A 16855-nucleotide genomic window follows, 5' to 3' on the forward strand; every position below is an offset into this window, starting at 1 on the left:
AGTTTGTATTTAAAGGGAGATTCTGAACATAAATGCTTACATTAGAAAAGAAGAAAGGTTGAAAATTCATAAGCTAAGCATCCAACTTAAGAAGATGGGGGATGGATAATAGAAAAACCCTAAAAAGGAGAACAAAAAAGACAATTAAGACAAGCAGAAATTAATGAAACAGAAAACAGAGGTACAATGGGGAAACAACCAAACCAAAAGTTGCCTCTCTGAGAAAAAGCAAATGGCTCAGCTGCAGTACACGTGCACGTCAGAATGGTACACGGCAGTAAAAACGGAGGTACTACAGTGCCAACAGATTAGCTCTGATAAAATCAGAGGCTTGTGAGTGAAAATGAAAAGCTACAGAAGCTTGAGGTTAAGGCATCATCGACTCAGTGGACATGGGTTTGGGTGGACTCTGGGAGTTGGTGGTGGACAGGGAAGCCTGGCGTGCTGTGGTTCATGGGGTCGCAAAGAGCTGGACACAACTGAGCAACTGAACTGAACTGAAAACTATTTTTTACTTATTCATTTATTTGGCTGTGCTGGTCTTACTGGTGGGACAGGATTTGGTCTTTGCTGTGGTGTGCAGGGTATTTAGTTTCAGGATGCGGGATCTGAGCTCCCTTATCAGCAATCAAACCCGGGCCACGTGAATAGGGAACGTGGAGTCTTCACCACTGGAATACCAGTGAAGTCACCTATATCCAGTCTCTTGTAATAAACTATAATGGAAAAGAATATAAAAAAGAATATGCGTAACTGAAATACTTCTGAACACCAGAAACTAATGCAACATTGTAAATCAACTGCACTTCGATTTTTTTAAAGGCCTCTGGTATAGCACATTGCTGGATGCTTGAGTGTTTTTATGGTTAATCTCATTGAGAAGCCTTGGTAAGAAAACAGGGAAATGGGAAGAAAGGAAATAAAAACCAAGGTCTTCTTACAATGAAAGCAAGCCCAGAGGTTGAAAAATGAACTTCCCAGAAACCTGGCAGTTTCCCCTCCATGCACAGGCTCCAATCTATAAACCTCCTTCCATGACCTTGCCGCCCAGGAGTGCCAGAAGGGTGGATGTAAACATTAAGCAGCCCAAGAGGTGACCTACGGCAGGCACTTGTCACCTGGAGCCTGTCCTGAGTCTGTGTTCCTTTTCTAGCAGTTCTTTGATTACCTTTCAGGAATCACATCTTCTCCACTGAACGTGGTTTTGGTGAGCAGGCAGATTGAGGTGCCGGGCTCCCACCGTGGGATCTGGAGGAGAGAGCCTTCCAACCCAGAGCCAGTACAGAGAGGACATGGGCCTGGGGCTGTGCTGGGCCAGCTGAGAACACCCTCCCTGGCAGCACACACGTCAGGATGGAGACCGTTCTTCATACCCACCATGAAAATTTGCTCCGGTTCCGACTGGCTGATTTGATGAGTCTGAATTTACAGTTTCCTATTGATTTTGTGAGCCTCTGATGTCTTTCCAATACATATTTCCTTTCTCCTAAATTAGCCATTTCATTCATTTTCTAAAATTACAATAAAAATAGATGTTCATAGTAGATGAACAACAACAGAAATTCAATCCACTAGAAGTTGGACATTCTCTCCCTAGGAAAGCCACTGTTATCATTCGATATATATCCTTACAAACTTTTCTCTGTGTACATATAGAGAGATGGACTAGATCTCTAGATAATTTGGAGTTATGGGAGAATGGAAGAGGTTTTACCAAAAAAAAGAGGTCACACTAAATATATTCTTATATATGTATATTTTTTATAGGATGATATAGTATAAACATCTTCCCTCATCAGTACAGAGAAATTTACACCATTCCTTCTAGTGGCTGCATAGCAATCCATGGTGTAAGAACCAGAATTTAATCATCCCCTCTTGTCATACATTAACACTGCCTCCAACTTTTTAGTATTACAAATAGTGATGAAATAAATACTTACACACCCCTTCATGGGTCACAGCCTTGTCATGGCAAAGAGGCTTACATAATTCATGCTATGCAAGGCTACCCCACATGGATGGGTCATAGTGAAGAGTTCTGACAAAATGTGATCCACTGAAGGAAATGGCAACCCACTCCAGCATTCTTGCCACGAGAACCCCATAGAGGGACAAAAAGATATGACACTAGATGAGCTTCCCCCACCCCCGCATCGGTTGGAACGTGTCCAGTATGTAACTGGGGAAGTAGGTGCTGGTGGTTTAGTTGCTAAGTCATGTCCAACTCTCGGGATCCCGTGGACTGTAGTCAGCTAGGCTCTGCTGTCCATGGATTTCCTAGGCAAGGATACTAGAGTGGGTTGCCGTCTCCTTCTCCAGAGGCTCTTCTTGACCCAGGGATCAAGCCCAGTCTCCTGCATTATCGCAGATTCTTTACCAACTGAGCCACCGGGGAAGCCCCTACTCGGGAAGAGCAGAGGGCAAACACTAGTAGCTCCAGAATGACGCGTTTGGGCAAAGCAGAAACAACACTCAGCTGGGGATGCGTCTGGCGGCAAAAGGAAAATCAGATGCTGTCAAGAACAATATTGCATGGGAACCTGTACCTTTGGGTCCATGAATTGGATGTGGTTAAACAGCAGAAGGCAAGATTGAACACTGACATCTTAGGAATCAGTGAACTAAAATGGACAGGATGGTCAAACTTAATTCAGATGATCATCATATCTACTACTGTGGGCAAGAACCCCTCAGAAGAAATGAAGCAGCCTTCACAGTTAACAAGAGTGCAAAATACAGTACTTGGGTGCAACTTCAAAAATAACAGGATGATCTCATTTCTAAGGCAAACCATTCAACACCACAGTAATCCAAGTCTATGCCCCAACCAGTCACGCCAAAAAAGCTGACCAGTTCTATCAAGACCTACATGAACTTGTAGAACACCAAAGAGATGTCCTTTTCATTATATGGGATTGGAATGCAAAAGTAGGAAGTCAAGAGACACCCAGAATAACAGGCAAGTTTGATGCCGGAGTACAGAAAAATGAAGCAGAGCAAAGGCTAACAGAGTTTTGTTAAGAAAACATGCTGGTCATAGCAAATACCCTTTTCCAACAACTTAAGAGATGACTTTACACATGGACATCACCAGATGGTCAATTTGAAATCACGCTGATTACGTTTTTTGCAGCTGAAGATGGAGAAGCTCTATAAATCAGCAAAAACAAGACCTGGAGCTGACTGTGGCTCAGATCATGAGCTCCTTATTGAAAAATTCAAGCTTAAATTGAAGAAAGTAAGGAAAACCATCAGGCCATTGAGGTATGACCTAACTCAAATTCCTTATGATTATACAGTGGAGATGAAGAGTAGACCCAAGGGATTAGGTCTGGTAGACAGAGTGCCTGAAGAACTATGGACAGAGGCTCATAACACTGTACAGGAGGCAATGTTATGGTCCAGAACCATCCCATAGAAAAAGAAATGCAAAAGGCAAAGTGGTTGTCAGAGAAAGGGAAAGATATACCCTAGTGAATGCAGAGCTCCAGAGAAGACCAAGGATAAGAAGGTTTTCCTAAATGAGCAATGCAAAGAAACAGAGGAAAACAATGGAATGGGAGACTAGAGATCTCTCCAAGCAAATTGGGAGATATTAAGGGAACATTTCATGCAAGGATGATCATGATAAAGGAAAGAAACATTAAGGACCTAATAGAAGCAGAAGAGATTAAGAAAAGGTGGCAAGAATACACAGAACTGTACAAAAAAGGTCTAGGTCATTCACCTAGAGTTGGGTATCCTGGAGCGTGAGGTCAAGTGGGCCTTAGGAAGTATCACTACAAACAAAGCTAGTGGAGGTGTCAGAATGCCAGGTGAGCTATTTAAAATCCTCAAAGACAATGCTGTTAAAGTGTTACACTCAATTGTCAGCAATTTGGAAAACTCAGCAGTGGCCACAGGATTGGAAAAGGTCAGTTTTCATTCCAATCCCAAAGAAGAGCAATGCCAAAGAATGTTCAAACTATTGTACAATTGTGTTCATTTCACATGCTAGTAAAGTTATGCTCAAAATCCTTCAAGCTAGGCTTCAGCAGTACGTGAATCAAGAAATTCCAGATGTACAAGCTGGGTTTCAAAGAGGTAGAAGAACCAGAGATCAAATTGCCAACATTTGCTGGATCATGGAAAAAGAAGGAAATTCCCGAAAAACATCTGCTTCAGCATCCCTGACTATGCTAAAGCCTTTGACTGTGTGGATCACAACAAACTGGAATATTTAGAGAGGTGGGAATACCAGACCACCCTACCATCTCCTGAGAAATCTGTATGCAGGTCAAGAAGCAACAGTTAGAACCAGACATGGTGCAATTGACTTAATTAAAAACTGGGAAAGGAGTATGACAAGGCTGTATTATTGTGACCCTGCTTATTTAACTTATATGTGGAGTACATCATTCAAAATGCCAGGCTGGATAAATCACAAGTTAGAATCAAGATTGCTGGGAGAAATAACAACCTCAGATATGCAGATGATAACACTCTCATGGCAGAAAGTGAAGAACTAAAGAGCCTCCTGATAAGGGTCAAAGAGGGGAGTAAAAAAGCTGGTTTAAAACTCAACATTCAAAAAACTAAGATCATGACATCTGGTCCCATCACTTCATGGCAAATAGATGGGGAAACAATGGAAACAGTGACAGACTTTATTTTCTTGGGTTCCAAAATCACTGCAGATGGTGACTGCAGCCATGAAATTAAGACGCTTGCTCCTGGAAAGTAAAGCTGTGACAAACCTAGGCAGTGTATTAAAAAGCAGAGACATCACCTTGCCAATAAAGGTCTGTAGAGTCAAAGCTATGGTTTTTCCAGTAGTCATGTATGAATATAAGAGTTGGACCTAAAGAAGGCTGAGTGCCAAAGAATTGATGTTTTTGAATTGTGATGCTGGAGAAGACTCTTCAGAGTCCCATGGACAGCAAGGAGAACAAACCAGTCAATCCTAAAGGAAATCAACCCTGAATATTTATCGGAAGGAGTGATGCTGAAGCTGAAGCTGCAATACTTTGGCCACGTGATGCGAAAAGCCAACTCGCTGGAAAAGAACCTGATGCTGGGAAAGATTGAAGGAAAAGGAAAAGGGGGCAGCAGAGAGTGAGATAGTTAGCATCACCAACTCAAGGGACATGAATTTGAGCAAACCCCAGGAGACAGTGAGGACAGAGGAGACTGGTGTGCTGCAGTTCTTGGGGTTGCAAAGAGTTGGACATCACTTAGTGACTGAACAACAACAAATCACAAGCAGTTACAGCAAAAAGTGAAGCAGCTATGGAATCTAATGTAATCCAAAACAAAACACAACACACACCTGCCCCTGGGAGAAGGCATGCTCCATGCTGACAGCCCCTGGTGGTTACAGATATTGCTGCTTGCTGGTAGAGGCCTATGATGGTGTCCATTGGGCACTGCCAAGGAAGCAAATCTGAAGAGCAGCTTGAGCCTAAAAAGAAGTTCAAATATTCCAAATGCAGAGAGGCCCATATTTGTATTCCACGCCCCAAATGTCTCGAGTGTAATGAAGAGCAGCCAGGCTTGTGCACGAGTTTAGAAAGCTGCAAGTTCCTGCTGGAGAGAGGCTGGTGCAAAGGGTGTGAACCCAGGAGGGGCTCTGGAAAACAACTTGCTATCACTGCACTTTTCCCCCTTCTCCTCTGCTGTCCCACCTCCCCTGCCTGGGCCCCACCCTCTGGTCATGTCAAGTGCCCAGGGACTGGGAGTGATCCATGGGGAAGAGTAACATGTTCGGTCAATCTTTAAGGCAAACTGAAAGACCTCTAGGAGCCCAGTGGAAATGGAATGGAATAGGGAGCATCTGGTAGACATAGCGAGGGAAGGGAAAACAAAAGCCAAATAGATGTAAACCTAAAATGTTAATGTGATCTTTATTATACAGCACATCTGGTGTGTGTGCATCCCAGAAGCACACTCTATAAAACCAAGTCCAGCCATTCAGAATTACACTAAGTGAAGACTTAACCCATAGCTGCATGGCTTAAAAATATATACAATTAACACTGTCCTGCTGTAACAATATCACGGATAGAGACTGATGAGCACAACAGGGGAGAGAGTGTAAGAACTGGAGTTTGTGCCCGAGTAATTTTCTCTTGTTATTGCACTTTTATTCTACATATTTAGTATATTACACTTTTATTTAACACTGTAATAATAAACATTAGTCCTTTAAAACAAACACACAAAAACATTACATAAAGACAAAAGACAACAAGCTATCCAGACCGGTTTCCAATGTCAGGTGTTCACACATAGTCTGTTTTCCATCAGCTCAGTTGGACTGGATGTTAACAAAGCAGATAAAGTTAAAAATAACACCGTTTTAAGAACAGTAGTGCTATTTAAAATCCCCAAGGGAGTTTGCCATACAAGTTTCTCAAGGTTACTCCCACCTAACCCACTTAAGCACCCACTAGCCCTAACCCACCCCACCCTCATATTTAGAAGGATAAACCCTCTTTTTTTCTTTTAAAGAAAAAGTGGGTTATTTGATCCAGCAAATCCAAAAATCAAGCTTTGAAAACTCAAAGAAAGCAACTACTCTCTTGGCAATGGACTCTTGGAGGGCCATTTATCCCACTCTGATGCAGTATGAACTTCCTGACTAGTCAGATGGAATACCACGCATGCCTTCTCGCCAAAGCAAGGCCAGGGGGAGTCTATTCCCCAAAGTGCTATTACAATCACCAACCCCCTTGGCTTCTCAGTGCTAAATAATAAGCCAAAAAATAAAGTGTCGTTCAGTGCAGTTATCACTTTGCAGCCCTGCTACCCCAAACCACTTCTCCGATCAGGGAAAAACTTTCTCGATGCCTCTTTGGCAGCTCAAGCAAAAATGCAAAAAAAAAAATGCAATGGAGAGCTGACAGGTAGGAGCTGAGAGTTGTACAGTCCCGCGTTTCTATCTGTGGCAGTAATACAGCCTTCCCTTTCACTCTTTTTAGTGTTAAAAATTAGGAGAAGCTGCTGCCTAGGTTCTGTCCCTTTAAAACTGATGGGAGTCACAAATGACTTCTTTGGTCTGGGAAGAACCAGCATAGCCCTCCTTTCCAGAGAAGGGAAAGGCTTTTGCTCAATGAGCCCCTCTCTGCAGAGGATCCAGGGAACTAGGGCATGTCTAGGGAAATCCACCCCAACGTGCATCCCTCAGTCTGCCCAGACCAACCTGGCTGCCAGCTCCCTCGGCCACGGCAGCTACTCTGGAGCCCCAGGCCCCACTGTGTCTCCTGACTGCTCGGCAGGAAGGTTCCTCAGCCAGTTCTGAAGCAACAGAAGGGACCGGACTTCAAGCGCATTAAAAGTGGCCAGGTGGTCAGTTTCAGGCTGAGGTGAATTTCCCTAATTCAGGTGCTAAGGAGGAGGGAACATAGAAAGGATAATTCTTCTCTCCACCCTTCCTCCTACCCCAGCCACAATCTCACCTCATCACGTGGGAACACAGACAACCAAAGCTAGGAGGTAAAATCTTCAAGACTTTGGTCTTGTGGAGCCCTCTACAGCCCAAGTACTGCCAGACTTCTTTGAATATCTAGTGTCTTCCCAAGTAATATACAATACAGTACATTTCATGGCATTCCACCACTTAAATAATGGTGCCAAGGAATAAAGAACCCCAAATTAGTGGACATTGTTATTAAACAAAAGCGAAGTATAAACACATGTTATACATATGTATTCCTGTACTCAGCCTGCTGAGTGTTTAAATAACACTTCCAAATATCTACATCTGGACTATGGCTAGCATGGAGACTTTCAGGAATATTTTGCACCTTTTCTTGGAATACTTTTAAAAAAATGAACTGTAACCACCCATCTCCTTACTAAGCATTAGCCCCTCCCTTGCTTCTTCCTACTCAGGCAAAAGATATGGGGCATCTGCTGGCAAACTAATGTCTGAGAGCAAACTAGGCCACAGGGGATAAACTGAAAAGTGGCTCTGGGTAGAGAAAAACCTAACCTCCCATGTGTAAATAGGAGTATGAACTGCTAAGGCTCCAAAGAATGTTGGGAATGTGGGCTCCACAATGGAAGCACAGAGTCCTGATTACAGCTGGAGCTAAAAGACAGTCTGGAAAAGGGAACTGTGGATGACTTTTCTTGAAATTTCATTCAGAAGAGATTTATGCTGATTTTTTTTTGGCTAAAGAAATAGCTTGGGTACGGGGACTGCTGGATATGCCAACTCTTCACTATCTGGGAGTCATCTCTGCCTGGGAGCGTCTCAAGTTTCCCAGTAAGCATCAGTCCCCTTGGGAGCTCTGTGTAATGAATAAATGTCAAATTCTTCCCATAGCCAAAAGGTGAGGGGAAGGAAAAAAAAGAGTGAAAGAGAAAGGTCTCTGCTGTCAAGTAGAATCATCGAGTCCTCTGTTTGGCTTCTCAGAATGTGACTTGCATAGCCGGTCCATGATGCCCTGGAGCATAGGCTGGACAATGCCCAACAGAGGTCTCTGAGAGGGGTCACCATCCCAACAGGCTTCCATCAGCTGCCAGCACTCCTCATCAAACACAGGAAGGCGTTCTGGACGGGCCCCTAGAGAACGGAGCATCGAAATAAGACCAGAGGCAGCAAGAAGCAACCGACACAACGAAGAGGGATGATCGGCTCTGATCAATTACCCAGTTGGGGCTCAGGATGTTAAACGATGCAATAAGCTTTGGCTTCAGCTGCAGTTATCTAGGTTAGAACTTAATAGTAACAGTGATGAAAAACTGGAATATACCTGCATAGGAAGTTGAAGAATTAGACATTTTAAATAAAAAAAGCCTTTCTGAGAATTCAGAACCATGCTGCCTGGAAGGAAAGGTTGGACTTAAATGTCTTTTCTGGATTCCACGATGATTTAAACGTGTATGAGGTCATGCTGTGGAGTGGCCAGAGCAGGGGATGGGAGGTGCTGCAGGAGCGGGGGTTTTAGCGTGCTCCCACCAGGGGAGTCGGTGAAGCAGGGCTTGTGGCTCTCACCTCTCCGCACATTGTTCCAGAGATGGTCTTTGCTGGCACACCTCTCAAATGCCTCAGGGAGCTTGACAGAGCCTGAGCAGATATACCAGAAGAGAATGCCAAAAGCGTAGACATCCACGGAATTATCATACTTCCCTGCAGCAGGAAAGGGTGACAAGTAGTGAGCAGGGAGGGAATCAACAGCATCACACTCACCTGCATCAGTGGAGGCCTTTTCACACTTTTTTCAAACGCCTTTGCTATCCATTATCTCTTACAACAACCCTGTTAGAAAGGACACGTTTATAATGCCCATTTTATACTATGAACAATTATGGCACTGGGAGGGTCAAAGATTAAGAAAACCAAGACTGGGACTTGACAAAGAGGAAGGAAAACAGGCCTTTAATTTTAATGGGACTGTCAAAAAGATTAATCCTGAAAGGTCATATTAGGGAAATAAAATTGGAAAATACAGGTGGGTAAATAGGTTGGAACCAGAACATAAAGATATTTAAAATCAGATAGTCTGGATTCGGTGGGGAGAAGGGGTCATTTATGCTTTAGAGCAGGAGGTAAATGAAGAAAATAACTTTAGAAAGGTTACTTTTACAACAGTAGGATGAACTGCAGTAGAAACGATCAAAGGAGTTTAAATATGAAGTAGCCAAGATCAAATAACAGAAGTGGGAATAGCAATTTTTTTAAAGTCAGGGAAAGAAAAATGGTGGCTGCCCACTTCTTTCCGATGTGTATGAAACTACAGTTAGTACACTGTAGTTAGTGGGCCCAACTAACTCCTGATCCTAATGCTGCCGCTCAGCCTTGGCCGACTCTGCGACCCCACGGACTGTAGCACATCAGGCTCCATGCGATTCTCCAGGCAAGAATACTGGAGTGGGTCGCCATTTCCTTCTTCAGGGCATGTCCCTGACCAGGGCACAAACTCGACTCTTCTGCACTGGGAGGCGGATTCCTCACCACTGAGCCACCGGGAAGCCCGAGCAGCTTCCTACTAGCCATCTATTTCACACATGGTGGTGTATGTATGTCAGTGAAACTCTTAATTCATCCCACCCTCTCCTTCCCCTGCTGTGTCCACAAGTCCATGCCCTTCATCTGCATCTCTATTCCTGCCCTTCAAATAGGTTCATCAGTATCATTTTTCCAGATTCTGTAATATATGTGTTAATATACGATATTTTTCTATTTCTGACTTTATCAATACTTTTGATTAAATAATTGATTGACTATGGCAATTATGGCACTAACAGCCTAGAGAGACAGCCAAAAGATAGCTGGGGATTCCCATTTATAACTGTCTTGCTCCTTTACCTCTTCCCTTTTCTCCCTACTTGTCTTGGGTTTCTCCTGTTCTGGTTTCTCCCCTGCCTGTACCAGAACTGCCAGTAGTACTTGTGGGTATCACCTAGTCCGAAGGGTAGCACTTGGTTAAAATACAGAGCTCTGCCCAAACCCACTCCCCGCCCTCCGGCTTACCTGTGAAAAGCTCAGGGGCCATATGGATTGGCGTCCCCACAATGCTGCCTGACATCATGGCCTCTGGCTTGCAGAATCCTAAGTCTGTGATCTTGGCACGGTTCTGCTTGTCCAACTGCCGACAAAGCAGGATGACAGTCACCCTATGCCTGGGTCCTGCACACAGTGCTCAACTGCATACCCAAGCTCAAAAGTAGGCATCTACCTCAGAGCAGCACTTCATCAGCTCTGCCTCCAGCCTCCCCGCCTCCAGATCCACTCCCATTCCTTCTTCTCCCTAGACCATAAGCAACCTGGCGCAAGGACTGTCTTTTTCATCTCTGTGTCCCCAGCATATAGCATAGTGCCTGGCACGCGTTAGGAGCTTAGCAAATCTTGGAAGAATGAGTAAGGGAAGGACATAAGGAAAGTGTTTCAGTTCTTGATTATTCTCCTCTGACCTCCAGACCCAGGGCAGAAAGTTGGTATGTAAGAAGGTTGAGGTCCTTTGGTCAGCTGAGCACTTCTTTGACACCCTCAAGTTTCCTTTCCTAAGGAAATCTATGTCTCAGAGGAATACAGAAGCAACTGTATGTATATATAATGGAATATAACTCAGCCATAAAAGAGAATGGAATGATGCCATCTGCAGCGCCATGGATGGACCTAGAGATTACCAAAAGGAGAGAAGTCGGCCAGACAGAGAAAGACAAGCATATGATGCCACTGCTGTGTGGAATCTAACACACGACACAGATGAACTCACTTACAAAACAGAAGCAGATTCACAGACTTGGAAGGCAAACTTGTGGCTACCAAAGGGGAACGGGGTGGCAGAGTGATAAATTAGGAGTTTGGGATTAGCACATACAAACTATACATATAAAACAGATAATCAACAATGTTTATAGCACAGGGAACTATATTCAGTATCTTGTAAAGGCATAAAATTGGTAAGAATATGATAAAAGAATACAGATATGCAGAATGGAATCATTTTAATACCAGAAACTAACACAATGTTATAAATCTTTATGTAACTGTAACTGTACCGTGCTCAGTTCAGTCGCTCAGTCGTGTTCGACTCTTTGCGACCCCATGAATCGTAGCACGCCAGGCCTCCCTGGAGTTCGCTCAGACTCACGTCCATTGAGTCGGTGATGCCATCCAGCCATCTCATCCTCTGTTGTCCCCTTGTCCTCCTGCCCCCAATCCCTCCCAGCATGTCTTTTCCAATGAGTCAACTCTTCCCATGAGGTGGCCAAAGTACTGGAGCTTCAGCTTCAGCATCATTCCTTCCAAAGAACACCCAGGGTTGATCTCCTTCAGAATGGACTGGTTGGATCTCCTTGCAGTCCAAGGGACTCTTAAGAGTCTTCTCCAACACCAAAAAATGAAGTCTGACACTGTTTCCACGTTTCCCCATCTATTTGCCATGAAGTGATGGGACCAGATGCCATGATCTTCATATTCTGAATGTTGATTTCTTTTTTTATAGTTTAATGTATTTTAATAGCAAACTTACAGGAACAGCACAGAAGACAGACAACATTGAAAACATGTGCTTGCATGTAGGACAACTCAGTCAGAAAAGTATAGCGAATGGATGGAATCTACTGCATGATAGAAATGCTCCAAACACCATTTAGTTGCAGTCAATAAGAAATTTACTTGTTTTAAAAAAATCCAAATGCCGGCATTGTCCAGAAAAATTTAAGATTTATAACTGTTGTAAAGTTGAACTGCTGAAACTTGTTCACTGAAACATTTTACTTTCATTAATGCTTTATGTCCTTGCATTTATATTAAAAATTCACACAAATGAAAATGGAAAAACTGCCAATACCTGGTTTCTGTCCCCTATTTTCCACTTGCAATCATATACTTAGGTACCTTTTGACCCCATGGGAAAAAAATATCTAACATTCAGAACTACCAATAACAGGAAGAAGAGAATTCTTTTTTTAAGAATGAAATGTTTCCCATCATAGTGGATTCTTAAGCACGTTCTCCACGTATGCGGCGTGCTAGCTGGATGTCTTTTGGCATAATTGTTACACGTTTGGCATGGATAGCACACAGGTTGGTGTCTTCAAAAAGGCCAACCAGATAGGCCTCACTTGCCTCCTACAAAGCACCAACAGCTGCACTCTGGAAGCACAGATCTGTTTTGAAGTCCTGAGCAATTTCCTGCACCAGACGCTGAAAGGGAAGTTTGCGAATCAGAAGTTCAGTGGACTTCTGATAATGTCTAATTTCACGGAGTGCCACAGTACCAGGCCTGTAACGATGAGGTTTCTTCACCCCTCCAGTAGAGGGCGCACTCTTGAGAGGGGCTTTTGTAGTGAGTTGCTTCCTTGGTGCTTTACCACCAGTCGATTTGCAGGCAGTCTGCCTTGTACGAGCCATAGTGTAGAGACCTCCTTACTTACCCCCCTTCTCCTTGGGCTGGAGCTCGGCGAGCTAGAGGCGGCGCTGGCGTTGGAGAGCAACGGCGGCGCGGCGGTGGCTGTGAACACAATTCTGAATGTTGAGCTTTAAGCCAGCTTTTTCACTCTCCTCCTTCACTTTCATCAAGAGGCTTTTTAGTTCCTCTTCACTTTCTGCCACAAGGGTGGTGTCATCTGCATATCTGAGGTTATTGATATTTCTCCCGGCAATCTTGATTCCAGCCTGTGCTTCTTCCAGCCCAGCGTTTCTCACGATGTACTCTGCATATCAGTCCTGTCCAACTCTTTATGACCCCATGGATTGAAGCCTGCCAGGCTCCTCTGTCCATGGAATTTCCCAGGCAAGAATACTGGAGTGGGTTGCCATTTCCTCCTCCAGGGGATCTTCCCAACTCAGGGATCAAATCCACTCCTCCTGTGTCTCCTGCACTGGCAGGTGGATTCTTTACCACTGAGCCACCAAGGAAGCCCCAATAATGGCATTTTAATTATGTGGAAGAATGTCTTTTCCTTAAGAGATACAAGCTGAAGTATTTGGGAGCAAAGTTTATTTTAAATCAGTTTAGCTGCTCCCAGCCTTGGCTGCAGCACTTGGGAGCTTCAATCTTTGTTGTGGCATGCAGGGTCTTTAGTTGCAACATGAGAACTCTTAGTTGCAATTATGTGAATCCAGTTCCCTGACCAGGGATCGAACCTGGGCCTCCTGCATTGGTAGCACAGAGTCTTAGCCATGGGTCACCAGGGAATTCCCTAGAAGAAGACCTTTATCTGCAACTTACTCTCATATAGTTTAGTAAAAAAATGTGTGTGCATATGCAGGTGAAGAGAGAGAGAGACAGAGACAAAGACAGCCACACTAGGAGAAAGAATATGAATCTGAACGAGCAGTATGTGGGTCTTCATCATACCACTTTTTTAGCTTCTCTGTAAGTTTAAATTTTCTCACCAGGGTTAGGAGAAAAAACCTTAAGCAATATAAGCTAGACCTATGACGCAATTCTTCCCTAAGCTGCAAGTCCAAGATACCATCCATCCATTCTGCTGTGAATTGTTCTACTCTCACCCCAGTCTTTTCCTGTGAACAAATTTATATTTATGTGTGAAAGTATTAGTCACTCAGTTGTGTCCGACTCTTTGAGACCCTATGGAGAGTAGCTAGCCAGGCTCCTCTGTCCGTGGAATTCTCCAGGCAAGAATACTGGAGTGAATAACCGTTCCCTCCTCTAGGGGGTCTTCCCAACCTAGGACTCGTCTCCTAGACATGAGTCTCCTCCGCTGCAGGCAGATTCTTTACTATCTGAGCCACTAGGGAAGCCCTGATGTATGTGTACCTCCTTCCAAAGGTCACTTACACGCAGAGACAGGGAGTTACCCTGGGGAAACAGCTCTTACTTACCAGCACATTTTTCAGTTTGACATCACGGTGGACAAGCCCCTGGCTGTGCAGGAAGCGGATTCCCTCCACAACATCTAGGGCTATCTGCAAACGGGTCTCCAGGGCCAGCCCAGCCTTGGGGAGACAAAAGGGTTTACATGTCACCAACAGGACGACTCCTCAACCCAACTCGCTTATACCAACCAAGAGTTCCTCTGTGAGGTACTGAGAAGACTGTGCACACTAGGGCACACGAGCAGAGAAGTGGATAAAAACAAGGGAAGAGGAAGGCAGCCAGGAGAGGGAAACAAAGGGAAAGCAAGGAAAGGCAAGCTGCAAGGGCCAGAGCAAGTCTCCTGGAGGGAGCACTGAGGCAGCTGGATGTGGGCCCACAGGTGACCAGGAGAGCCACAACCAGACACCTGAAGGCATGGGCTCATCTCTAACCTGAATAAACTCTAGAACTGCCAGAGACGCAGAGGGAGCATTTCCAGGACTCTCAGGCAGGTTTCCTTCTGTTGCTTTGTAGGCCTGGTTAGTCCAGGTTTGGTTTTATGGATTCAAATGCCAGAGTCATTCATGTTACGTCCAGCAAGGATCCAAGTTAGGGTCTTCTGAATTCTGGAGAGTGTTATATCACTTATCCAGAAGCCCATACATGGTTCTCTAACCCACTTATGGAAAAGCACCTCAAGGTGCTGAGCCTAACTCCCCTGAAATGAAGAAGGGAAGCCACTTGGAGAGTCCTTTTCTTCATTTGGTTGGTTTCTCATGGCTCCTGCAAGCATTTCTGAAGATTCTTCTGTCTTACTTCTGAAAGCTTCCATATAAACTGGGAAAAGAGGCACCTGTCAGAAGAAACCTACCAGACACTCTGGGGTTAGCTTTTCTAGCTCCAGTGTAGACGACAAACAAAAGAAACCTCCCTATTTCCCTGCTGCGGGCTGTTTTAGACGAGGGGAACTCAGCACTCAACTGAGAACATTTTTACCTTCGTTCGAAATCTTTTGCTTCTCACTGTCTACAAGGGAATTTGAATTTTATGGAATTCTTAACAGTTTTGGTCTTCTATAATTTGTTCCCAGCACTTCTTTGCATATCATTTCCCCTCTATTCCCCAAATGAACCACCTGCTCCAACACAGTCATAGTGTCCTTCACATATCCTGGGCACTAGCCTATTTCTTCCCCTGGTATAACTTCTTCTTTCCAGCAGCATCTGCCCAAATTTTACCCACCAGGGTATTATCAAACCCAAACGCCACCTGTTCATGAAATGATCACTGACTACAATTTTTTTTAAAGTCCTGGCCAAAATATATATATATATATTTTTTTCAAATTATATGTTTTTTGATATCCTCTTATGTTGCTTAATACAAGGCCTTGTACAAAGTAACCACTAATAAATATCTGTTGACGAAAAAGCTGGTTTAATTCACAGAGAACAAAAAAGAAAGAACAGTAGAGTTATAGGGAGCTTTTCTGCTTCTCTGTGTGGCCTAGATTCTTACTATTACCACAACAGGTAAAAACAGTGAATTGCAGTACTCTAGATATAAAACGGGGCCAAGAACAACTTCTGAGACAGTTTTTAGGGTTTTGGAACTGAAGGTAATAAAGTTTGATTACTCTAAAAATGTCTTATGAGAGCTAGAGGCTCTGAATCAGGAAGAAGGGAGGAAAGGCCAGAATGGAGCCCGTGAACCTGGCTGCCAGCTGGCCACCCGCTGGCCCTCACCTTCAGTCCCGTGTAGAGGTCCCGGTGCAGCCGCTCCATGATGAGCAGCACGGCGATGCTGGAGCCACCGCCGTAGCTGTAGTCGATGACAGAGCCGTGCAGATCCACCAAGCGCTCGTGCTTTGGCAGAGACCTGGTGAGGAGCGGAGAGGCCTGGGCTAGAGCACTTAGGTAATACCCTCGAGTGGCACGTCACCACGGGGGACCATGCTTAGTCCAGGCCCAGAGTAATGGCCCTCAGGACAGAGAGGGCAAAGAGAATGGCCTTTCTAACAAGGACAGAGAATTATAGAATCTGAAAGGGGACAGGCCTTGAGGACTAAGGAAGAAAGGCAAATATAAGGATGTGTCTAAGAATTAGGATTGGGGGAAGGGCAGGGAAAGGAGTAAAGGCCTCGAAGAGAGCACGTTCTGGACCTGACACCGAAACGCTGGCCTACAACACTGTGAGGCGGAACGGAGAGACAGGGCGCGCTGTATCTCTTGGTGCAACATCTATACGAGGTCTCTAGGTTCTTCTCTAGAAGAACTGGTCCCCACAAAGCTGACTGAGACCAGAACTTACCTCATGTAGTGGAACTCCAAAGCTAGGTCATTCCAGTGCTTCTCATCTGGAGGGACAACCGACTTGAGGGCACAAGGGAAGTGGCCCCCCCAGTTGTCACACAGGTACACCACGCCGTACTGGCCCCGGCCCAGCTCCTGCCCCAGTTTAGGTTTACCTGTAAGGGACAGAGATAAGGCAGGAAGGATGTGAACTTGCTGGGCAACTGACTCCTAAGATTCTCAGACACGGACCTGCTTAGAAGCAGGAAGTCATAACTATGCCAGGGGAAGAAATGTGGATGT

The 16855-nt window shown here is 44.6% G+C and overlaps 1 protein-coding gene across 1 annotated transcript in view; it reads right to left on the reverse strand.

The window, feature by feature from the left end:
• Positions 1-5889: 5889 nt before the first annotated feature.
• DSTYK (dual serine/threonine and tyrosine protein kinase) overlaps positions 5890-16855 on the reverse strand; it is a 53090-nt gene continuing 42124 nt past the window's right edge. The window contains exons 8-13 of the mRNA XM_052653449.1: positions 16572-16728; positions 16007-16139; positions 14288-14401; positions 10463-10577; positions 8984-9118; positions 5890-8551 (exon numbers count right to left, since the gene is read on the reverse strand). Of these exons, the coding sequence (XP_052509409.1) occupies positions 8364-8551; positions 8984-9118; positions 10463-10577; positions 14288-14401; positions 16007-16139; positions 16572-16728 (842 nt within the window). The 3' untranslated portion in view covers positions 5890-8363. The remainder of the gene's footprint in view (positions 8552-8983; positions 9119-10462; positions 10578-14287; positions 14402-16006; positions 16140-16571; positions 16729-16855) is intronic.

This window comes from Budorcas taxicolor, chromosome 16 (genome assembly GCF_023091745.1).
Source record: "Budorcas taxicolor isolate Tak-1 chromosome 16, Takin1.1, whole genome shotgun sequence".
Classification (NCBI taxonomy): domain Eukaryota; kingdom Metazoa; phylum Chordata; class Mammalia; order Artiodactyla; family Bovidae; genus Budorcas; species Budorcas taxicolor.